A 25,998-nucleotide genomic window follows, 5' to 3' on the forward strand; every position below is an offset into this window, starting at 1 on the left:
AGAAGAATAAACGGCGAACGACGCGGAAATTGCGCAAAAACGCTATTCCCACTCTATTCGTCCACATTCCGCCACCGGTGAGTCAAGTGTCCGGATTTAGCTTTCGCCTTGCGGTAGTGTGTAGCCGAATGGTTAATTGATATTGTAGGTGTTCTATCCCTTGTAATAATTTCGATATTGATATGAGTGTATAGTTTTTTGAATAATGACATTTATCAATATATTCTTTTTCGATTTCATAACCCACAAACGCAATGTATATATATATGGGGACAGGGAACTGTGCTGTATTGAGCATTTTTCAAGTATTCTGTCAGCTTACATGGCTATTTTTAATATTGGCATTTGATTATCAATCATTAATTGACCTTTACAACTTCTTGACTATCCCTTGAATCTGAAGCAAGAACATTCTACATCCTTGACGTGGTCGCAGTTATCAACCACTTCTAGCGCGTATCAGGTAATCTTACTAGGCTAATCCGCTACATACTTGTTTTATGCATGTCAAGTAATAGTTTTATTCTATCGTGTAATTATTTTACCGAATGTTTGGTTACTGCTTTCCAATTGATATACACCTTAGTTATCATCCACTGGTGTTTGTTTTCAGTTATAATTAGTGTTGTCCATACTAATGCAAGTACTGTCTTTCAGGGAGATGCTGAAGCGTCAGCCACATCTACAACATTTCTAGATGTTTTTCAACATCAGGAGGTATGGATACTGACAGCTCCATCGAGCATCATCATCAGAGCTGGAATTCTTGTCGTTTGATTGTTCTACACAATGTTTCATTCGTGGTTAGCCATTGATATGTACCTGTGCTGTCGACCCCAGGTGTGTGTTATGTTTTCACAATTGTAATCCTCACTAATGCAAGTACTATGTTTCAGGCAGTTGATGGAGCGTCAACCCCTGCACTTGATGCAGAGCCTGACATTCAAGTCTACGAATCGGCGCAACAGCTTTCAGAAGTGCGCACTACATTTGCAACATCCATAGATATTCTTCAGCAGGACGAGGTATGGATAATGACAGCTCCATCATGCGTGATCATATAACGTGATTCCATTTGCTATACTTTCTTCCCTATTAACGCAAGTGCTGTGTTTCAGGGAGACGACGAAGCTTCCTCCACAATCACAACATCTCATTTAGATGATGCAGATGTAAAGGAATCGTTGAAATAAGTCGATGAAATGTGATCATATTTGGATTTTCCTTGATTCTTTTGGACAATGCATCTTTCGCGGTTATCTCTTTATATGTACCTGTGCGTTCGACCCCAAGTGTGTGTTATGTTTCCAATATTGAAAACCATACTAATCCAAGTACTGTGTTTCAGGGAGACGACGGAGCTTCCACCACAATCACAACATCTCATTTAGATGATGCAGATGTAAAGGAATCGTTGAAATAAGTCGATGAAATGTGATCATATTTGGATTTTCCTTGTTTCTTTTGGACAATGCATCATTTGCGGTTATCTCTTTATATGTACCTGTGCCGTCGACCCCAAGTGTGTGTTGTGTTTCCAACATTGAAAAGCATACTAATGCAAGTACTGTGTTTCAGGTAGATGCGGATGCCTCCTCTCCAATACAACCATTCATGGCAGTCCATGCAGAGCTAGAGGTATGGATACTGACAGTTCCATCGAAATAGATCATCACTGGTCGAATACTTGTCGTTTGATTGTTGCACACAATGTTTAAATCGTATTTGACTATTGAGATGTACCTGTGTGTTCGTCCTCACGTGTGTTTTATGCTAACAATATTTTGATACATAGTAATGAAAGTACTATGTTTCAGGGAGACGATGGAGCCTCATTCCGTGCTGTCTATGCGGATACAGAAAATATAGTCGTTGCAGCGCAAGAGGAAGGGAGGACATGCGGAAACAAATCGGAGCTACAGCGTGCAGATGTTGAAGGTCAAGTCAAAAAAGTTGCAAAGAAAAAAAAACAAAAAATGGTTAGTTACAAACAGTTCATAACTTTAAAAAAATGTTTGTGCTGGGGACTATTTTATGTTTTTTTCCAGTCAATTCTACTACACTCCATCTTGTGTTAAAACTGAACATCCCTTTTCCAATCTCTCCTCCAGTTACCCGTGGGTGTCAGAACTATACACACACAGACAGTGAAGCGAATGAGAGATGTGGCTTGCCAGACTGTGTACACTATGGAGGAACTATTAATTGAGGCGAGGCGTGTTCAGGCTCGAGATGCTCATGTCCAATGGCCAGAACATGAATTAATTGTGTTTGGAGACTACAGCAAAGTTGCATTGGACCATAGCTACAGTGCGACCGCACCACCACAAGAAGATGTTATTAAATGTATTGAAGATAGCTCTGAAGTAGTTGCAGATCAATTTACACAATCTACACCTGCCAAAAATTTGCCACCAAAAAACCTGTCGACATTGTTGTGTTCTCCCATCAATGTTGAAGTAATAGATGTTGAAATGACAGAGAATGAACCAGCCGCAGCATCCATAGACGCATCAGAACTTGATATCAGCGATATTACTTTCCAATGTGTTGAAATCTCCACAACGTCAAAGGCCGAAACAACGTTGACGCAGGATGACAGTCTAATGAAAGAGAGCAAATACATTGTATTCGACAGTTGTTTGATGGAAATTATAAGTATGCTGAAATGTGTGCATTCCATTAGAGGGAAAGTATGTGGGAAGCCATTGATTAATGTGACTCGTCAAATAAAAGGCAGTAATGTCAAAATAAATGGCGACTGTAGATTAAATCATAGGTTCTCATGGTCTGCACAACCGATGCTGGGGAAACTGCCAGCAGGCAATCTACTGTGTGCAGCTGCATCACTTTTTAGTGGCTCCAGTTTTAGAAAGTTAGAGGCTTTCTTTCAGTTTGTGGGACTCCATTTCATTTCTAAAGCGCTGTACTACACATACCAACGTGATTATCTGTTTCCGGCCATTAGTGATGCTTGGAAAATTGAACAATTGTCTCTAGCAAGTACATTCGAAGGCAAACGATTCAGGCTAGCCGGCGATGGACAGTGCGACAGCCCTGGATTTTCTGCCAAGTACTGCACCTACCACTTTCAGGACATGGATAGTAAGAATATTGTGAGTTCGGTGGTCGTGCAGGTAACACAATGTACATCCTCAGTGGCCATGGAGAAACTAGGTTTTATAAAATCAGTGAAATATCTACAATCGAGGGGAATGCACATCGACCTCATAGCCACGGATAGACACGTTTCAATTGCCAAGACAATGAGAGAGCAGTTCCCACATATTAAACATCAATTTGACGTATGGCATCTTGCTAAATCAATCAATAAGAAAATCTCGGCTGCAGGGAAAAAAAAAGGTTTTGAAAGTATTTTGCAGTGGTCACATTCTATCACCAACCATCTTTGGTGGAGCTCAAAAACCTGTGAGGGGTCAGTGGAAATACTACTTGAAAAATGGCGGTCACTGATGCACCACTGTACCAACGTTCACCGCTGGACAGCAAATGAACATTTCCACCAATGTGAACATGGCCCTTTGTCCCCAGAGGAGGCACGGAAGAAGAAGTGGTTGATTCCATCTTCACCGACACACAAAGCCATTGAGAAGATTGTTTTCGACAAAACTCTATCAAGAGATTTGAGTGGACTGACAGAATTCTGTCACACAGGAGATTTGGAGGTGTTCCACAATATGTGCCTAAAGTACAGGCCAAAGCGCTTGCATTTTAGCTTTCGGGGCATGAAACATCGCACTCTACTAGCGGTCTTGGCCCATAACAGCAATGTCGGACGTGAACAATCTAGGACTAGGGGTAAAGTAAGGATGCCTCGCTACACTAAGGTGTTTTCAAAACGAAGTAAGCAATGGGTGATCAAACCAGTCTATGATGAAATGCAGTTCGACTTTGTGAAAGGCCTTATTGTTGCTGTGTTAGAGAAGCACAGATATGGAATTTTGGACATTTCTGTGCAGAGCAGTGATCCATTGCCACCGAACATTGCGACTGTGCCATGCCCACCCGAAGCACAGCTGATTGTGAAGTACAAATCCCAGTTTAAATAATTGCAATACGATTGTCTTTTTGTAAATAAATGTTATTGTACATTGTACCTGTAAACCTAACCCCTACCTTCACCATCATGGGTGGCGAACAAGCTGGGTGTCATCTTTGAATTCTCTCTATTCACCTCACACATGTGTATGTATATATTTTTCTCATGTCTCATCTCATGTAAATGTAAAAACTGCGCACTGTTAACGGAGGGGAGGCTTGCGTATTGCAAATAATAAAACAAACAAACAAACAATTAATCTCACTTTTAACTCAACTCCTGTGGTACTTTATACTTTCCCTGACCTTCCGCCAAAAATTAAATGTCTCAATTTGGGTTGCAACGGGGACAAATTTGGGGCACTTGGAACGCGCCAGCCAAGCGGGCCGTGGCATTTGGGAGAGAAGCCAGTTCGCATTTGCACATTGAGGCGCACTACATAGACGGATTCTAAACTTCAAGTTCTCACAGATGCCTATACTACGTGATGTTGCAAATAAAGAATGCGAAGGACAGAGCCCAGATGAGGCCCACAAGTCGCACTGGAAGTATAAGGGTCTATTGTTTTTTGACCTTGAGACAGGGACCATGCCGAAAGAACTACATTTGAAGGGAGTGCGCAATAACGTAAGAGACGATAAGGCAGAAATTCAGAAACTAGACCGAGTTTCATTTTAGGTCAGTATACGAAAAATCGTTGTCAAGAGCACGGTCCGTTTTACAGACTGCATTACGAAGAGACACAATGGAAATTTCAAATATAATGTGAGTAAATCTTTACACGCTTTTATACCGGAATGAAAATTTAATGAATGGATGCATGAATAAATGAATGAATGAAGAGCTAGGAAAAGCAAGTAAAACTGTTCGTAGTGGGCACATGGGCATGCAGGTCCACTGGTCTCACCGATCTCGGTCCTTGGCCCAGCCACTTTTCCCTGCACTACGGGACTGTCTCTGTATCCTTCAGCCCCTTCTCCCGGCATTTACCTTGCACTTGCCACCAGCTGGCCCTATTATTTAATTTGTATTCAACTAACCATGTACAGCCCTTCCCCATGCGCGATCAGAAAGACACCTGGCCTAGTAGGATCGTTGTCTGTCTGCCCTTGTTCCCCACCTGCCTCGTCACGCCTAGAAACACTTGAGTATAGGCGCGTTACAAATGCCATATCATTCCTCACGCATGTAGACTGTCATTTATCATTGTGTGTTGGCCTCGATTTATCTCGTTACTTTTCGCATTGATTTTAGAGACGAACATACTCCATTGAACTATCCCTGCAAGCAAATAGTTTCTGATCGGCCGTAATAAATAAAATGAGTAATATTAATGAAGTTCAGCTAGCGAGACTAATTATCATTTTTTTGATTTCATAACAGGTATTTGATCCCTTTCTGCCACTGCCATCTGTTTGAGACACCGGCGGATGGATTCTTCAGCAGACACCTGCAGCTTTGTGTCAACAACTGAAGCACGATCACCATATCATGGGACGATCGCCAAGGGCCCACATGCCCTTACGCTGTACTAGTGGCTAGAAGCAACATATCAACCTTTAGGCTGGACTAGTGCCTAGTTGATGGAACAGCCTTGCGGTTCACCGTGCTTCCAAAGTGATTCTTTTTACGAAAATGAACACCCTGTGTACCATAAAGGAACAGCGCGTGACTCAAGATGAAACGGAACAGTTATTGAGGATACAGATAAAAGAAAATAAATGGCTTCCGGAGTTCATATGTCAATTGCTGAATATTCTCTAAACATTTAATGTCAAATAAATGTACTTTACCAAATGTACCGTGTTGCTGTTTCATTTTAAAGTACAGTTTCATATTCCGAATTGTGGCGCGCTGTGTTGTGAGTTGATCTGTGTTGGTTTCCGGGTTCTGTGTGGAGTCGCGCAGAAGACGACTGGGCGCGTTTGCCTACGCAGCACAGTAACGTCACGGGGAGAGGCGGGGAATATGAATGTTTGGATAATGTCAAGCTCAGGGGCGGAGGAATTGATTTAGTGCCGCAAAAGCAGGTCAGCCAGGGCGATCGGGGAAAAGATAGGATTATCAGAAAATGGCGGCTCCCTGGTGCTTGTTTTCGCGTACGTTCAATGGACGCAAACTCGGGTAAGGTCCATAGGAAAGTTTTCTAAAATCGAGCCACTTAGGCTTAAAAAAACATGGCCGACCCGTAGGGACAATAACATTTTTTACTAAACCATGCCTTTAAAGTAACTCTAACAAAAAATGCTAAATGGACCCGATTGGCCAGGCGATATGGTGCTGTAGGTGTGGGTAGCATCTCTTCCTCCTGATTGGCTGAATGGCTGCCGAGATGACAGACGTCAAACATCTTGTGTTCCACGCAGGTCACGGTCCAGTCACTGTGGTCACTACCTAAGCTAATATGTTACACACTAAATAACAAATTATCTAAAACATTTTATGCTACTTCTCACATTTCTTACATAAGTCACACACAATGATTGTTGTCAGTATAATTGGGTCATTTGTGACTTTAATTGGAGGCCTTAACCTTATTTTGCATGTAAAAGAATCAAGCTACGCTTCACATCTCTCCTAAGTTTCAAACCCATTAGTAGAAGTAAAAACATATATTGTAATAAAAATGCTTAAGGTTAGTAAGGGGTGTGTTGGGTTGGGATCACAGCGCAGGCAAGGGTATGGCACTTGAAAGAAATACCTTACTGGGAGCGTAGGGTCAGGAGGGCAATAAATTGTTCTCAAAATGGGGGTGGGTGGCTTGCACGTTTATGAGGATGAATCGAGCAGAAAGTGCTTAGCTCATCTTGGTTCACATGCCGGTTCTCAGGCGAGCAGTGATCTCAGAGGAAGAAAACTGTAGCATATTGATTGTTGCAACTTTCTCCGGCTTCTGCGTGAGAATGGGAGTGCAGAGCTTTCCTTCACAGGGGGAGTGCAAGGGTGGGGGCCAGCTAGCTGCCTGTGCGCCTTGTGTGTGTCTCTGTCCTTGGCTGCTGCGGTGGAGGGGAAGCTGAGCATTGCTGTACTATCGCAGTGAGGCCTGTTTACCCAAGATGGAGTCGAAAAGGGGTACAAAAGATGGATGCCCCGTGCCCTGCTCAGTAGTCCCATCTATGCAGCAGTCAACCGTGGTTAACATTACATAAGGGCGAGAGGCAATCCCACTACCAGAGGCACATGGTCCAAGATTCGTACTGAGGAGCGTACGACGCGAGGGGGCCTAGGGACCCCTCGCTCCCATACAGTTGTTAGACTGAAAAGATTAGTTCATGATGTTAGATGGTTGGACACTGAGGAATTGTGGCTTAGACTATCATCTGGTAATGAAATATTTCTGACCTCAGAAGTGGTCAGAGTTTTAAGAGATCTTAATTTAGACAGTTATTAAGAATTGAAATTTGATGATAGCTGCAAATGTATGATTGATCTTTTCTTTTTTCTCTTACCATTTTTTATGTGCTTAATTTCTAATGTGTAAATTGTTCTAAATTATTTGTATTTGTCTCGAAATGTGTAAAAAGTAAAAAAATATTGGCTAAAGCACAATAAATAAAAAATAAATAAAAAAATGGTTACAAATCAGCACTTGTGTAATACAAGACATTTCAGGAACAACAAATCTCACCTGAAGTGAGCTTTGATCACACGACTGAAGTCTACAGAGGTGAATTGTGGTCCACGGGTAACATTGAAACCTTTATGTACAGTTAACATTATCGAACCTGTGACAAACTAGAGACTGCTCCAAATCATCTTTTGAAGTTCTACCAGTGAAGTTCTTTCTTTTCACTGCATATTTCTCCTTCGTGCCTACCTACGATGACGATAATCTATTGTTTTTGATAGCTCTGTGTGGGTATTCTGTTTTTCCATGGGAATAATGTAGAATGCATACTGTTTTCAGATACCCCATATTCACTCCTAATGGTTGCCCCTGGGTTACCTAACCTATGTTATCCTAGATGAAGGGTGAACATGGAGGGAAATTAACACTTGCTTAGAAAACACCCTGGGAATCGAACAGGGTCCCAGGAGAGAAACCTTAGTGTCAACAATTTAAAATGGCTGTGACATCACACTCAGCCTTGGCGTAGAAAATCGTAGAACGGTAAGATGACCAGCATCTAATGTAAGGAGCATTCTTCGTGCTGTGCTGTCCATACTATGAGCTATTCAATGATTCTTCATAGACAGGTACAACTCCAAGATTCAGTAAAGAGCTAAGCAAAGCACACCCCATTAAATATGAATTAAATCTAAATTAAACTAATTATTACTGTAGGCCCAAGTTCACCAGTAAGGCCAACTTAAGAACACACCCTTTTCCATCCCTGATATTCTGCATACTTTTTGCCAGCGCTGCAGAGGAAGTATGTACAGCAAGCAGCATACCGCTGCTTGCTGTACATACTTCCTCTGCAGCGCTACGCGCCTTGAGGGCACAGGCAACCTGTCTGCTATTTCGAAGTCTTAGATCCTACATGAACCGAATTTGCTTCATCAAAAACCTTTAACAGCCCTGAGCATTTATTCACTCACATAACCACAGACTGTGAGAGCAAGAGAGCAAATGAGGGCAAAGAACACGTATGATGGTGCAGTAAAAAACGGCAGTAAAACGGGGGAAACTCTGTTACTTCCGCAGCACCGCACCGCTGTACTAGAGGTTTGGCGGTGAGATGGAGGAAATACCTACCGCAAAATGCTGGAAGTAATTGCACCGCTTATTGCCAAAAAAAATCCAAATAGGTGGAATTACCGTCATTGGTAATTCTGCCAAAATTCCCATGGAGTCCTATGGGCTCCACAAATGGGGACTAACACCACCTAACACCACTTGTAATCCGGTGGTAAATCCACCAGACCAAGCGGCGGAAACAGTAAATCTGTTTGGCGGTATTCTGGCGTATTTACCACCAGAATACCTATGAACTTGTAATGAGGCCCATTCTTCTGGGAGCATAGTGACTCCCAATAAAGGTACATAACATCATCCATCCTTCCCACTGATCACTACACATATATGATTATCATGTGAAATTTAAGTAAATCCATAACTGTGGTATAAATGGCATTTCCTGCAAATGACATCTTGTGGGAAAAACAGTATTGAAACTTTTTGTAAGATGTGATTAGAGCTAAATGTATTTTCTGAAAATGTATGTAAACAATTTTTTGAGAATGAAAATTCTACAAAAAGAAGTCATTTCAATTGGCAGTACTTTTCTTACAGTACCTTGATGGAAGGCAATGTAGGTAATTTGTAGGCAAGTTCACCTTTTCCCCGAATGTTCCCATGATCTGTTAGGGGTATATTGGAGCATGTTGCTTCATCCTGTTTTATAAACTGTGAAATCATGAAAAGACAAGATATAAACATGAATACAAGCTTCCCAAAACACATTTGCGACATTACATTGCTTTTTTCATCAATGAAATGGTATAAAAACATTTGCAAAAAATCAAATAAAATCTGGATAATATTAATTTAGTGAAAGCCAAAGAAAGTGAAAACAAAGATACCGGCAGCTCAAATGTTACCTACTGTTCCATTGAGTTTGGCTTTGCCCCAGTTTACCGTTAACACTGCAGACAATAGTCAAGCTAGGATTACATTATGCTTCATCTCTCTTTGCTTTTGCTGTTCACATCCATAAAGGGACAGTCTTTCAGGTATGTACTCACCAAATCATACTCAATTATTCTTACTCTGTACTCACAATCATGAATATAAAGGAGAAAGAATTATGATTACTTTTGTGTTTATTGAAACTAAGGCCCTGATTTATGGAATTAATTGCGTGGAAAATCAGGACTGTGCAGGTCATTATGCACACACAATCCTGTTTGTCGATTCATGGAATTGATTTTGCAGGACTTTTCCTGGCTTTGCTGGGACTTTGCTCAGGCCCGGCACGTCTCTGTGAGCGGTCGAGCAACATGCAGAATGAGGTAGAACAAGGGGAAATGTAGGCGTGTTGATGGACGGTCCATGCTTAAGCAATCGCACGCCCAGTCCACTGCAAAACCAACCGAATTCATGGATTTCAACACACAACCTTGCATCAGTAAAAAGGCACACTCAAACCCTGTGATCCATCCACCACAGGATAGCAGGCATGAAGTGGAACTTGCATATGAACCAATGTCTATAAAGCACAAAATGCACACCAAAGCAATGCCCACAGCTACGATGAACCCAGTATTAGCAGGAGCTATCATCCACTGTCACCGGAGGAGGAGAAGGAGGCCCAGGGATGGAATTTTGCACAACTGAAGGTGGTTATTCCCCAAAACACTGATCCCAAACTCAGAATAAATAGACACACCCCAGTAGGGAATGCGACCAGGAGAAAGAGTGCAAGTTGAACAAAGTTTATATCAGGTAAAAGATGACTCTGCTGCTCTGAGAGCGCTCGGCCTAATGATACATAAATAGTATGTTATAAAGAAAAACATGACATACAGTGTGAGATAGCAACGTTCATTGGTGGGCCCCTATGGCCCACTATGTAACATCATACAGCGCCAGACTCCAATTGGTTGCTGCAGCTTGGACGGTCTGTGGGCACGTGGGTCAACTGGGCTCATCTCTGTGGGGTGAAGGTCAGGCTGAGTCCACAAGATGCCATTGTTATAGCTAATCTAAACTACACAATAATCATTGGCATGCAAAGAGTAATGCAGGACATAAAACGTATACCAGAATGAGGGGTCACCTATAAATCGTGGCCAAAGATATACAAATTCTTAACCCAGGCTTTTGTGGGGGCCGGGGGACGATAGTCCTATTTCCCAGGTGCCTTATCTAGGGGTTTCGATCTGAGATTTATTTGCCTGGTGCCTCATGGTTCAAACGAATGGATTGATAGGTGTTAGCCCATGGAGAATATATGATCACACAGGATAGGATTAGGTATATTGGGGGCAATCTACGGTGGTCTGTGCGGAAGGGTCTCACCAATTGCTACATGAAAGGAGAATAGGGCGGTAAAAGTTGGTGCAGGTAATAATTTATAAAGGTGCGGGCCGAAGGAGCAGGAACAGGTATGTGGAGACGGATGAGTATACAAGTCAAGATTCGCCCCGGTCACACACATAGCAGTGAGCTGAGAGGAAGAGAAAGAATACTGTTTCTGTTTGCAACAATTCGTGCCTAAGCTTCCGTGAGAAAAGGGCTGGCGTGGCACACATAGGAGAGGAGATGTTGGGGGTGTCAGGGCTGGCTTTGCGCAGTGCTGGACGACGGAGATAAAGCTTCTTAGAGATCAATGTGCTGCCTACTAAAAAGATGGAGTCTGAGGTGGCAGAAAATGGAGTCTGAGGGTATCGTCCCATGGCTTCCTTCCACTGTCATCAGAGGAAAGACAAGGAGGACGTCACCCTGTGATGGGATGAGCGAATAGACTTCTTTCAAGCGGGATGTACAGGGGGGGGCATAAGGACTCTTCCTCCCTTACATTACGCACCATGCTTTTTGGGGATGTCTGATGACCAGGTATATGCTAGGTACCGGTTCCCTCCCCGGGTTCCCTCCCCGTGTAATTCTAGACCTTGTCAGGCAGGTACAACATGACCTAGCATCAGCGACACAGGCCCCACACCCCTTGAGAAAGTGCTGACTGCACTCCATTTCCTTGAAAATGGTTCCTTCCAGCGAACCACAGCAATAGTTGGTGGGATATCGTAGGCCATACATTCCTGCTGTCTCCAACAGGTATTGGCATGTATAACAGCATGTGCGTGTGTGCACAGACAAATTCTACACAGTAGCACACTTCCCACGTGTACTAGGTGCAATTGACTGTACACATGTAGCGCTACAGCCCCCTCCATTGACGGAGCACATCTACCGCAATCGCAAGCACTGGCACTCTATCAATGTGCAGGTAGTGTGTGACTGCCAATTTCCGTGGCAGCACGCATGATAGCTACATTTAGCTACATCTACCGCCATTCACCACTCCACCGGGCCCTGTCATCTGGAAAATATGGCAAAAGATGGCTCATCAGTGAGTATGAACTGACACGCACATGCATACATGTGACACTCTGAACAACAGACCATGACAAATGCCAAAAACAACCATGTACACAATTGCAGGGGACTGTGCCTACCCACTATCACCATTCTGGAATCCTGCCACATCAGCTGAGATAAGATACAATTCAGCACATGTAGCCACCAGGGCCATAGTGGAGCACCCATTCAGGGTGCTAAGGTCATGTTTCCGCTCACTTGACCACTCTGGTGGGGTATTGCTAAATGCCCACCAGAAGTCTGTAAAAACATAGTGGCAGCATATGTAATGCACCATGTTGCCACATGGCGTGTGTGTACCAATGGAAATTCAGGTGGGACACCGCCCTCAGCCACAGGCACCACCCCTGCCCTTGGCTGGCCAAAGCTCACGTGGAGAGGCTGCATGCACCCAGCTGGTGCAAACATACTTCACCTAAAAACAGCCTTCGTGGAGCACACACAACGAGGCCACAACCCAGGCGCCAGTCAATGATGAATTGGGGCCTCTTCAGTGCCAACAACACCATGGGAATGTGTGTCTGGGAGAGCCAAAATGTGTGCGACCATTAGACATAAAATATCATGTACAAACAGTGCTCCAGATAAGAACTGCAAGTGGGAGTATTGTACTGGTAAACAAATTGGGGAGTAAAATGAGTGGAAGTGGCTGATAAATCACTAATCTGTGGGACTGTGCACAAATCACCAACATAGTCATAGGAACTGGAAACAACATTGTCCATGTATTAAACCCAAAAGCACACAATACAAGCAATAAAGTCCCTGACCACTGTCACATGGACACCACTCACAAGTGTGCATGTAGCCCCCAAACTACATACACGAGAACACAAGTAGGAAGGCATAGTACAAAATGTAAATTACCAACCAACACATGTGAGGCGTGCCCTGGACCCCCTATGCATGCACCACAACATAATGCTGGTTGAGTGGCCAACCGATTCCCTGGCAACAAGTATGCACACAATACCTATCTCATCAAAATAGTCATGCAGACTTTCAGAAATGCAACTGCACTGCAATAAAGGTGCACGTCTCACTTTGCACCTTTTACCATGTGAGCCTGCACCAGCTGCACCCTGGAATGCACGGATGTCCCCCTCTGTAGACCTGCAAACCACCCAACTCTGACGATGTGTCTTGTACACGCCTACAACAACAATGTTCCCTTCAATTTCAGCAACCATATTCCCCCAGCAGAATGCCTCTGTAGAGAAAAACAACACAAGGTCAAGGCAGGCAACACATCCATGCACCCAGTTACAGAGTAATATAGACCCCCTGAGTGCCATGCAACAAATGCAAACAAGAACTCACCAGCCACCTATCACCATGTGTCCCTGCACCAATGCCGCTAGATCCACCCACCTCATGCCAATGCAATGAAAACAACCCCCACATTCACACCTTATCCACCCACAACACCCACACTGCCAGCTCCCCAGAGAGCCAGACAGTGAAGTACTAGGTACCACTTACCCCTTGTCATGGGGATGGGACATTGTGAACACTCAGATCTGGCCACAGTCAGTATGCTACTGAGAGGACTCCCAAAAAGGGATCACTGAGAGGTTGGAAACCCAGGATCTCCTTGGAAGTGCTCCCAATGCCATGATATGGCATCCTCTGACTAACGTGGCAGCAGGACAGTGTAGTAAACATTGGCAGGGGAGCCGATGACACAAAGTCCAAGATGAGGGGATGCAAACAAATCAGCAATTGCATTGAAGACAGGATGCGGCAGAAGGTAGCGGTTCACAGAAGCAGCAGTCATAAGGGAAGACAGGGCACATAGGCAACTGGCATGAAAGAGACAAGCAGACATAAGAAATTAATGATAAAATGTGGCCAAGGACCTTGCCACACAAAGGGGAGTAGGCAACATGCAAGAGGAAGGGAAGACAGAATTCACAGAGACTAGACTGAACGGGGACCAATGTGCTTGGAACTGGAGAGAGCATTGAGATGCTCAGAGTAGCTGTCAACAACAGGCTGCAAAATATCTGCCGGTGTTCTGTGCATGGTACATGTCCACCATGGCAAACAACAACACCTGGCCATTAGCGTGTTCCTGGTGTCTTTGTTGAACATGGCATCCCCCAAATGACCCTTGATGCTGTGCTGTGTGTGGATTTGTCTCTGGACAGCACCCCCAGAAGGGGCAGAAGGACCAAGAGTGGACTGTCTGTGTCGGTTGAAATGACTAGAAAAGCTCAGTGAACAGAATGCCGCGTGGCAGGCAAGACTCATAAATAGACTGCAAGGAAACACTTGCCATCCCTCCCATTACCATGTGTCCTAGCACACATACAGCAGGACCGTCAACCCTCATGACAACTCACCAACAAAGGCTAACAGTGACAGCTTTCCTCATAACAATCACCCTGCAACCAGTGCCGCCCTGATTGTCTTGATAAAACAGCATGCATAGACACACCAGCCTACCATTGCCATGCACCCATGAAGCTGGACCCGCTCACCTAAGTACAAGTTGAAGAAAAATAAACCCACACAGTGCTAGACTCCCTGTCACCAATGACAACACAAGTGGCACCCTGAGTACATTTGACTTACCTGCACAAGCTACCCACCTGGCTCGCATCCACTGCATCCCACCTGGAAAAACATTTGGAACCCGAAAGACATGCATTGCATCAACGTAATGATACTGGGCAGGCATGACAACTCCTGCATGGAACAAGGAAGAAGGAATGGACCACCCAGTGTCAACATCTGGAACTACAAAGGTGTGAGCAAGCATCAATATTGCAACAGCAAAACTGACCAACAGAGAAAGCAGAGGCAGCAAAGCAAACAGATTACACACACAGCACAACATGCACCCTGGAAACTGTTGTCACTCAGCCCTGGGATGCATGCCCAAGTGGGGACATTGATTGCAGGCATACAAGTCCTTGTTAGGCAGAAACCTGTGCAGTTCCCTCTGGGACCACTGCAAAAGATTTAAGACTACAGGTGTTTGGCAGTAAACCCACTTGGTAGCAGTCTGTACCACCCAGATTTACCTGGTAGCTGTGGCTGAGCAGTCAGACTTCCCTCAAGAAGAGTTAGGCAGTATACAGGGCATACATAATAGGTACAGAAACACTTGTGTATAGGCGCATTAGAAATGCCATATCATATCATATCATATCACAGAGACACAGTAGTACAAGCAAACACTGACCAGAGCTAGGTGTAAAAGTATATAATTATTTATTTAAGACACACTCATAAATTACACTAGCACAGAAAAGGTAAGTAAGTCAAAACACAGTCACTATTACTTATATGTACATCCCTAGTTATTTGTTGGACAAGTCTAAGTTAACACCAGTTATTTCTAAACAGAGGTGAGCGCTTAACGTTAGATGGCACTCCAACAAGTTAGTTAAAAAGGGAGGGAAAAGGCAAAAGAAGTGAAAACAGCAAGGCAAAACACTTTTCAGAGATTCACAGTGAGTGTAGAAAGGCAGTCTATTGAGGAGCAAGGAAGTTCGGTTGCCAGGCCCACTCTAGGGAAAGCCAGGCAAAAAGATGCCCAAGATCACACAATGTCACAAGTCTTTACAGGTGAGTAGAAAAGGTTTTACCAAGTTTAGAAAAGTTTAGTTAGGGTGTCCCAGGCTTACCCAGGGTCGAGAGCTGAGGGCTAAATCTACCCCATACAATCGGTGGCAAGGGAAGCCGGGCGGAACACGGTACCTTTAAAATGGAAAGGATCCTCCAGCGGTGGCAGTTGTTCCTGGTAGTGGGTGCAAGTCGCGGCGTCGTCCAGAGGAGGAGAAGATCTCGTCGTGGAGGAACGCTGAAGGTCGTTGCACTACCAGGGAAGAAACCAGCCGTGGAGTTTTTCCGGTTAAAAGGATGTTACCCCTCTTTCGCGGTTGAGGTAAAAAGTGGTATCCCGGTTGCCGGGGTGCTTGGCACAGGCAAGGCGGCCACGAGATGCTTCAGGGCGGCGAAAAAAAGGCAGAAACTGGTTGTCCCCACCAGTCAAGGGAAGAAGACTCTCCAGGCGGGAGATCTCCTCTGTCGTTGGGAAAAGTGGTGAGATGGTTCCGCAGGGCTCCACCGGTGGTGTCGTCTTGGCAGGTCGGCTCGGCTTCTCCCTCTTGGGCTTCTTAGGTCCTGTGGCAACTTCTGAAGAACCAGTCCCAAAAACCCTGCTTTTATGCAGCAAACCCCCATTCATACAGCCTAGCTGTCACTCAAACATGCTAAGTGGTGAGCGGGTGGCTCACCACTTGGGCCAATCACACCAGAGTGCGACATGAGTTGGCAAGGCAACTCAGTCCAGGGTGCCTAAACCCCCTCCCACACCCCCTGTGGTACCCAGACAGAATGGCACCACTTTGGAGGGCTTCTGTGCAGAAGCCCGCCAAATGTGGAACAAAGGCTCGACTCGGGTTCAGGGTTACTGAAGTGAACCTAGACGCCATTTTGGCGGCGAGTTCTGGCAAAAAATCCCAACCGGTGAATTTATATTAAATAAATAACCCGGCGGTATCTTTAACATTGCACCAAAAAGTGGTGCATTAAAATCAATGGGAAATCCCATTGGGAAATATTCCGGTGGAATATTTCCGTGGTATCCACTGCCACCAGCCAGAAACTCGGCGAGGGGGGACGGGACAGTACCCCCTCGACAACAGACCCAGGGGCAATCTAATTGCCCCTACCAGTACTTCCACAGTATGTTGGTTTGTACTGGTTAAGTTCCTAAGTTAAGACTAGTAAAGTCAATGGTGACTTTACAGACCCAGGGAGACAGTAGTCAGTCCCAGGGTGTGGAGTCTATGTTTGGGGGTCTCTATGACACCCCTGTGTTACTGCACTGAGGGTGCTGTGTAACACACATTTAAAAAACAATGATAGCCTATGGGGAAAAAATACCCCATAGCCCATAAGCACATAGCAAGTCACAGAAACACTCTCAAGTCATGCCCAAGAATGAGGGTAAAAGAGTCTCACTCTTGGCAGGAGAAAAAAAATAAACCCCAAAAATCCAGCAAAGCTGCTGGGGGACTCACTAGGTTAGGAAATTCAGCCTAAACAGAGAATTCTCCCCAACAGTCCTGCACACCCACTTTCAAGTCTCATGTGTCCTTTGGGTCAACCATGGATGCAGGGTAGGAAAGGACACCAAATGAGGAGGTTATGTACCAGGGGTGGAAGTACAAGTGCGGTAGCTGATGAGAAGGATGACAGAGGGCAAGAGGGAGACAGGGCACAGTGTGATGATTGCCTAGCAGTGGAGTGGAAAGAGAGAGAGAGAGATAAGAGAGAGGCAGAGAGAGAGAGAGAGAGAGAGAGAGAGAGAGAAAGAGAGAGAGAGGGGGGAATAGGGGAAAAGCAGTGCAAGGAGGAGACTGTCTGGTGGGGAGGTGAGGATGGATGTATCTGACATCACAGTGGGGGTGGGCAGAGAGAAGGTGGCCAATAGAGGAAGACAGAGACATTAACACTTGTGAAAGAAGCAGCCTGGTCAGAGACCCTGGAAGGCACATACATGGAAAAGTAGCATATGCAGTGGGCAACGAAGGACAAACGTGGGTGATTGAGAAGGGCCGACTGGCAAAGAAAGGCCTCATTTGAAAGGTCATTTAGCAGCTTCACATTAAAGAAACAAAATGCACAACCCACCATGGCATGCAAAGCGGAAAGAGACCGATGTATGCAACATCCCTGCAATAAGTGCCTAAAACCACATACCCTGCACCAACTACCAACCCCCCCTGTTGGACACCAATGTACGTGGACCTCAGCACAATATCCAGCTGTCTGCTCACCCTCCAACAGACCAAACATCCTGTGCAAGACAGTCCCAGTAACTGTGCATGGATCCCAGGATGCACTGGCAACTCCTACAGGGACAATAGATGAAGATAAGTTGGGGGAGTGAACGATGCACCACATGCTTGGGCCCACAATGAGCATACACACCATGCAGTCACTCACAGTGCTGGATCAGATCAACAAGTAATGTAGACAAAAAATCACGCAATGCATCCAGGTGTAGAGAACATACAGAAATGAACAATGTACAACAAGTGGCCTGATTGGGGAACACATGATCAGTCTGTTAGGGATAGACATGCACATATCTGTACAAGCCTACATGCAGCAAGTGTGACAAACCTGTCCTGTTTAGTAAATGTACACAAATGCCCAGAACTGAGTCACCAGAGGCAGCGCCGTGAAGCAGAGCAGCTGAGGATGAGTAGAACTGACAATGGACATGTGTGTTACATGTAGAATAGTGGAAGGGCAGGTCATGTGAGCGGATAAGGGACTGGAGTGAGCAGTGGCACAGGTCAAAGAGTAGAGTGGACAGGGAGTACACCTGCAGAGCCCCATAGGAAACATGGGGCCGGGGGAGTAGAAGGGTGGCAGTAAGGAGACATCATCACGGTCAGTGAGGCAAGTGTTGGAGAACCAAAATACACAAGAGTACAGATGCACATAGAATGTGTCGGGGTGATTTCCATGGGGGCCGGCGGAGCCGTCCGCGGTCCTCCGGGGCTGGGGAGGCCCCAACTCCTCCCGCGTCCCAAAAGGAGTATGACACATGCACAAGAGCAAAGTAATTACTGCTGTTTTTTATAGTAACGGCAGGGATTGTTCTCGGCCTGTATGCATCCGGGGAGACGCTCTCTCTGTTAGTGGGGCTAGCAGGTCCTTTTTACCGTAGTATGACGCGCTACTCACATCACCTGGGAAAATCGTCACAAAACCTCACGCCACTTCGGGTTGGCTCCCTGAGTCGTAGGGTTAGTATAGTTACCTATATGAAGGAATATTAGTGGATGAGGACGGATCAGGTGGTACACTTGGGCTGTCCCTAACAATTGCTACAACAAATTAGTTTCAAGGGGACACTTGGTGATTGGCTAACTAAAATGGGGCGCAGTGAGGTGCCCCTTGTTCTCTGATTGGTTCCCTTGCGAGCCCAAGCCTGGGACCATCGCCGTTCCCAGCTCACGATGTACCTGGTGCTGGCAACAATGTGCAACTATGTGTTAGTGATAGACAATGGACAGGTCTTGCTAGTGGCTAATTATCATGTATTTCCCATCGCTGTAGATGTCCAACTTGTCGCTTCGTTGTCGCAGCCTGTGTTCCAGACGTGGGACCCCGGCGATTTTCTGTCTCATGAGCTTGGCATTTTGTCAGTCTGACTTGGTCACATGTGGAGAGACCATAGCTGGAGCAGAATTATGAGCATTTGATTTGTATTTCAGCTCTATGGGGCGCTTGGCGGTGGCAGGTGTAACCTTGGCGCTAGGAGCGGGGGATGTGCGTTGCAACATTGCGGCCTTGGCTGTGGGCTCTCGTTGGGGCTCATTTTGCGTGGTCAGCGCTTTGCTTTTTCATCTTGGGATGATTTTCGTCTGAGAGGCTCCTGCCTGGGGACTCTTGCTTGCGGCCTACTCGGGCCTAGTTTCTGGGTGGCGATGTATAATCCATAATAAGGGGTGACGAGGCGACAGAGTGCCACTAGCAGCAGTAGATATATAGGATGGCATCTCTATGGGGGTAGGTGGCGAGAAAGCATCTGCAAGCATATATACACAAGCTCTTCAGGCGTCTTGCGTTTCTGCTGTGGTGTAGAAGGCCTATTTGAAAAATAATAACGATGGGCGTCTGTGGATGTGTCAGTCCGCTACGTCAAAGCACTGAGTATGTTCTTCATGTAGGTTGATGTGTGAGTGACCAGTGTGCATGGTGGCACGTGTGTTCTTGTCCATTTGCTATGTCGTCATGACATCTCTAACGATGTTGATGTTTTTGTGGTTGTTGTTTAGTCGAGCTGGTCCATGTCGCAGGCGTCGGCTTGACCAGGACGTTGTCACAGGTTTCCCTCCTTCTCACGTGGTACTGTTGTTTGCTGGGGCTCTTTGAAGGAGCCTTCTTGCGCACAGTCCGAGTCTTGTATAGTCGTGTGTGGACGTCTTCAGAGTCCAGTGTGCGTTCGGCGTTCCAACGCCTGGGACGTTCAGTATGTCCGGGAAATCTAGGAGTAGAAAGTCTACTCGGAGACCGGTACACGGAAGTCTGGGAAATCCAGGGGTTGAAGAAGTGTACTCAGAGACGGTACACGGAAGTCCAGGAAAACAGGCGGAAGGTGAAGAGAAGGGAATAAAGGAGGAAGGGATAATAGGACCAGGAACCGGGAATGAAGTAGTCAGCGAGAGCGAACTACGGCAACACACGTCTAGCCACTGAAAGCGGTAGCGTTGAGATGCGCGGGGCTGCGGGGGCGTGGCTTACTTATAGAACGTGCTACATCCGGCGCGGAAGCTGGTGAGCAACGTTCCGTGTTTGACGGCCATGTTGGTAGTAGCGCAGCGTGCAAGCCCCGATGTGCTAGCGACCAGGAAGTCCAAAAGGGACACGTCCGACGATTCATGACAGCATGCCTCCTCCGAAGACTTGTCCCTCCGGGTTTGCCCGGGTGTATGAGGTGATACCTTCTAAGTAATCTGGGAGCATTCAGATTCGAAAGTGGTTCCCAGGTGCATTCACTAGGCGGGTACCCTTTCCACTCAACCAGGTATTGTAGCTGACCACGTTTGTATCTGGAGTCACATAATCTGGATACTTTGTATTCCAGTTGATCATTGATAAGTATAGGGTTAGGCCTGCGGGCAGTTCAGGAAGACTGGATGTATGGCTTCGGTAGGGACGTATGAAACACTGGGTGGACCTTCTTCCAAGAGTCGGGTAGTTTGAGTCGAAAGGCCACTGGGTTTATGATTTCCTTTATGGAAAAAGGGCCATAGTACCGGGGAGCCAACTTGTTCAGCCGTAGATGCCGAGGCAGTAGTTTTGAGGATAGCCAGACCTTATCACCCACTACATAGGATGGTCCTGGTCTTCTTTTGGAACCCGCATAATGCTTGATGTGAGTTCGGGTCCTTTCCAGGTGTTCCTTGGCTTCCTTGTGTACGTTGATGAGAGTTTCGATCCAGGAGTCGACTGTGGGTACTGGTGTAGGATAAGGGAGAACGGAAGGTAGGACTGAAGGGTGGAATCCTTGACTGCAGAAGAAAGGGCTGGTCTTGACAGCCGAGTGATCCTAATTGTTGTAGGCAAATTCAGCCAGGGGTATCAGGAGTGACCAATCGTCCTGTACTTAGGTGGTGAAACATCGAAGATACTGTGCTAGAGTTTGGTTCACACGTTCAGTAGCTCCGTTGGTCTGTGGATGATAACCTGAGGAGAGGGCGCGTTGGATCCCTAGTATTCGGCATAAGTGTTTCCAAAACTGAGAAATGTCTTAAGGCCCTCTATCAGATATAATCTTAGAAGGGAGTCCATGAAGTTGGAATATGTGTTCCAGGAAGATTCCAGCAAGTTCTGACGAAGATGATAGTTTGTACAATGGTGTAGAATGAGCCAAATGAGTGAATAAGTCTATGGTGACCATGATGGTCGTGTATTCCCTGGAAAGGGGTTAATTCTACAATGAAGTCTGTAGCGATGACTTCCCAGGGTCTTGTTGGTAATGTAGGTTGAAGTAGGAGGCCAGCCGGCCTCTGGTTATCATGTTTATTTTTATTATTTTTATGTTTATTGCAAACGGCACAGGCTTGGACATACTGTTGAACATCAGTCTTCATTCTCGGCCACCAAAATTGTCTTTGTACTAGTCGGAGGGTGTTGGTGATACCACGATGTCCTGAGTGAAGGGTATCGTGACAGAGATTTATGATTTTTTGTTGTAGTTTCTATGTGGGAATGACCAGGCTGTTATCCTTGAACAGATACCCGTCCTTTGTTCTTAGACCCCAGCGATTCTTCCCTATAAATTCCTTCCAGAGGTCAGAGGACTGGGTTTGTATTCGGACGTCTTCCAGGAGGCTGATTGTTTGAGCTACAAAAATTGTGTTAGGAAACATCTTTGGGAAGGATCGATCCTCAAGAGTTTCGTAGTCGGGACGCCGGGACAAGGCGTCAGCAATTATGTTCTGTGTTCCGGGGAAATGCACAATCTGGAATTGGTACTGGGCAAAGAAAAAAGGCCCAGATAGCCTGACAGCTATTTCTACATTCCAGGGACTGTAAAACTTGAAGATTCCGATGGTCCGTGCGGACTTGGACCAGATGTTTTGCTCCCATAAGTAGATGAAGCCACTCTGTGAAGGCTTGATGGATGGCTAACAGTTCCTTTTCCAAAACTGAATAATGGGTTTCGCTACGAGTTAGAGTTCGTGAGAGATAGGCAATGGGATGTTCTAATTTATCCTCAAATTCCTGCTTTAGAACTGCTCCAATGGCGTAGTTAGAGGCATCCGTTTCTACTAAGAATGGTCGATTGATGTCAGGCTGAGCCAGGATGGGGGCTTGTGTAAACTCTGTCTTCAACCATTGAAACGCCTCCTCTTGGGATGTGGTCCAGAGAAACGGAGTATCTTTTTTCAACAATTTAGCGATCGGTTGAACTATCTCAGAAAAGGAAGGTGGCAAGCCCCAGGAAGGATTGGATCTGTTTCACAGTTGTTGGAACAGGCCAGGATAGTATGGCTTTTACCTTTGATTGGTCCATTCCTATTCCTTCTGGACTAAGGACGAATCCTATATAGTGAACAGTGGAGACGTGGAAAAGGCATTTCTCGGGTTTAGCCAGAAGCTTGTGTTCGCGTAGTTGCTGTAACACTGCCTTCACATGCTCTTCATGCTGAAGATGGTCCTTAGAAAATATTAGGATATCGTCCAGGTACACTATGACGAAGAGGAACAACATATCAGAAAATACCCGATCCATGAAACGTTGGAAGACCGCCGGAGCATTGGCAAGTCCGAAGGGCATGACTAGATATTCAAAGTGACCAAAGGGCGTTCTAAAGGCTGTTTTCCATTTGTCACCTTCTCTGATACGGATCAGATGGTAGGCACCTCTGAGATCTAATTTCGTGAAGACTACAGATCCTCTCACTGCTTCCAGGATGTCTGAGATTAAGGGCAATGGATAGCGGTCCTTCAGGGTGCACTGATTCAAAGCACGATAATCAAGACAGGGCCTAACCTCTTTGGTGTCTTTTTTAGGAATGAAAAACAACGAAGCTCCTACGGGTGATTTGGATGGCCGTATAGTGCCATTTTCAAGGTTGGTATCCAAGTATTTGCGGAGGGCCCTTTTCTCAGGTTCGGACAAAATGAACATTCTTCCAAAGGGAATCACGGCTGAGGGTTCAGTGTCTATAGCACAGTCTTCAGGTCTGTGAGGTGGTAGGGCCTGAACTATGGCAGTTGAAAAGACATTAGTGTAATCCTGATAGGCCCTAGGAACCTGGATGATATTTGAGACCGTGAATGGCCCTTGCTGGTCTGACGGTGTAGTTCCAGGAGATGTTAGTGAGGAATCCAGGAATAGACAATGAGACATGAAATATGCTCTGAACCCAGAAACAAGGATCCTGCTGCCCAGTTGATGTATGGGTTGTGCTTTTTTAATCAGGGCATTCCCAGCACCATTGGGTAGAGAGCAGCCTTTATGATGTCAAATTTGATCACTTCTCAATAATGATTTATCGAGAGCTGCAACTCCCGAGTTTGTAGGGTTATTGGACCTGATGAGAGGGGTCTTCCATCAATGGCCTCTACAGGTTGCGTGATGCCTCGAGTTTCATATGGAATGTTGTGGGTAGTGACCCAATCTTGATCTATAAATATCCCCAAGGCTCCACAATCCACCAATGCCAAAATGGGAAAGGTTTTGTTCTGGGATGGCGATAGAAAGGCCTGTAATATCACAAGATTGTTTTGTCCAGGAGAGTTCAAGGATGGAATAGACGTGGAGCAGACTTCTCTCTCCCGAAACTGGGCTTCATCTAGGATCGTGAGCTGACGTTTCCCGAACGCCGTGGAGGGGCTAAGGGACATTCCCTCACTAGATGTTTGTCTGAGGTACAATACATACAAAGCCCAGTGTGAATCCGTCTGTCAGAAGCAACAAGCTCTCAAGCACACTTTCGCCCCTTTTAATAGTCAGATTGGGATTCTGTGGACTAGGGCCTGGCACACAAGACACATGAGGGGCTCCTGAGTTCTCATCCGCTCTTTTTCATACAGCATTGCATAGAACTACACTAGTTAGGGCCACTTCCTGTTAAGAGCTTCATTTCCTGTTCCTGGTGCCCATTCTACATTGTGCGGTCTAGTCTTTGGGTGTGGCTGTCTATATAAGCCACACCCAGTCAGCATCCTGTGCTTCATGTGACTTTCTGTTTCCACACTCACCGCAACTCCGAAGATCCTCTGCTGACCTGGAATCTTCGATCCGACTCTTTGAACACCTTCTTACCTCTGCTGGGTAGTAGCTCAGCTTCTTCTGCCCGCTGCGCGCTACACCTTACTTGTGAAGACTCCAAACCGTGGCGCGCTTCCTTCCAGCTACTCGCTACTGCTTACCTGCAGGAACTCCAGCTCGCGTCTTCTTCTTGTCCTTCACTGCGTCCCCAGCGCGGGTCCAGTCAGCGTCGCAGCAGTGGTAAGCTTACCTGGGAATTCCTTGATGCGGCCTTTCCACCCATGCATCTCCGAACTCGTGTCTTCTTCTCCGCTCGAGGTACCTAGCAGCACGGCTCACCTCGAACTCGACCCTGGAAGACTAAAGACAGTAAATAGACAATTACCAAAAACTGTACCGCAAACTTACCTGCAACTGCAAGGTATTCAGTCAGGAATCTTTGATCCACGCCGGCAACAGCTACCGCAACCCACGATCTGAAAAAAAAAGGAAAACACTTATAAGAGGACAATAGCATAGGAAGATATAACTGGACAGATTCTTACCGAACCAGTGACATAACTGGTTTAAAGACACCTCTTGTTCCAGCACGCACCCCTGCTTAGCTCAGGATGGAGAGCTCATCAAAACATTAACCAAGGTGAGCCCGATTGAACTCACACTCACACCCAGGCACTCGGGGAAGGGGTAGGGTGTGACACTGCAGATTAGAACACTAAACCCATGTTTGTTTCCACAGGCATACCTTTGTGGCTCTGAAGAACACTAGAACAGGGAACCAGAACTCAGTCCAGGGATCCAATCCATCGCTCCTGCAGAATTCAGGTGAGTGTGACACCGTCGCATTCTTTCCTGCAGTGATATGGGTCCGCGGAAGGCCCTGAGTTGCATGGGTTCTGGTTCATTAGCGGGGTTAGGAGTGTGCTCAGTCTTCGAGGAGGTTTCCATGGAGGTCTTTTGGAAAGACAGTCTAGTCTTCTTCTTTTCTGCCTTCCTTTCCTGGATACAGAAATCTATCTGTAGGGAGAGGTCAATAAGAGCCTGGAATATTCCTGGTCGAGCCACTCTGGCGAGTTCATCTTTTATTTCTTCATTTAGTCCTCTCCGAAAAAGGGTAAAGCAGGCTTCTGGGGACCAATCTGCTTCTTTGGCCAATTGCTTAAAACGTGTCACATATGTAAGCATGTCCTTGTTGGAAGTCCAATAGGAATTCTTGAGCACTATAGACCTGTTCTGGGAAGTCAAACATGGTCTTTAAGGCCTGTACAAATCCATCGTAGTCATCCAGGAGGGCATCTCCGGAATTGACTAAGGGCGTGGCCCAAGTCAGTGCATTCCCGGGAAGATGCGAAATCATAAAGCCCACCTTTGCCCTGGGAGTAGAAAAGTAGTAGGGCTTGAAGGTGAAATGGACTAAACATGAGTCAAGGAATCCGCGAAGGGTTTTTGAAGAACCGTCGTATTTATCAACTACTCCGCCCAGCAATACACTTTCCTTGGTCACGGAATCCCGGGACAAAACTACTTGTTTTAATGCAGCATTCTCGGCCTTAAGATTTTGCACTTCAGTTGTTAGCTCCTGCATGCCGCGCATAAGATCTTTAAGTGCCACCTCCATGTTCGTATCTGTTTCAA

At 45.9% G+C, this 25,998-nt stretch overlaps 1 protein-coding gene across 6 annotated transcripts in view; it reads right to left on the minus strand.

Annotated features, from left to right (window-relative positions):
- LOC138527632 (uncharacterized) overlaps positions 1-25,998 on the minus strand; it is a 370,769-nt gene that overhangs the window by 257,642 nt on the left and 87,129 nt on the right. For 5 of the 6 annotated variants that reach the window (XM_069638970.1, XM_069638966.1, XM_069638965.1 and 2 more), the window contains exon 4: positions 9,300-9,410. The exons of the other annotated variant lie outside the window; for it this stretch is intronic. In XM_069638970.1, the coding sequence (XP_069495071.1) occupies positions 9,300-9,410 (111 nt within the window). The remainder of the gene's footprint in view (positions 1-9,299; positions 9,411-25,998) is intronic. 6 annotated transcript variants of the gene reach the window in all.

Source organism: Ambystoma mexicanum, chromosome 14 (assembly GCF_040938575.1).
Source record: "Ambystoma mexicanum isolate Mex_15411 chromosome 14, UKY_AmexF1_1, whole genome shotgun sequence".
Taxonomy (NCBI): domain Eukaryota; kingdom Metazoa; phylum Chordata; class Amphibia; order Caudata; family Ambystomatidae; genus Ambystoma; species Ambystoma mexicanum.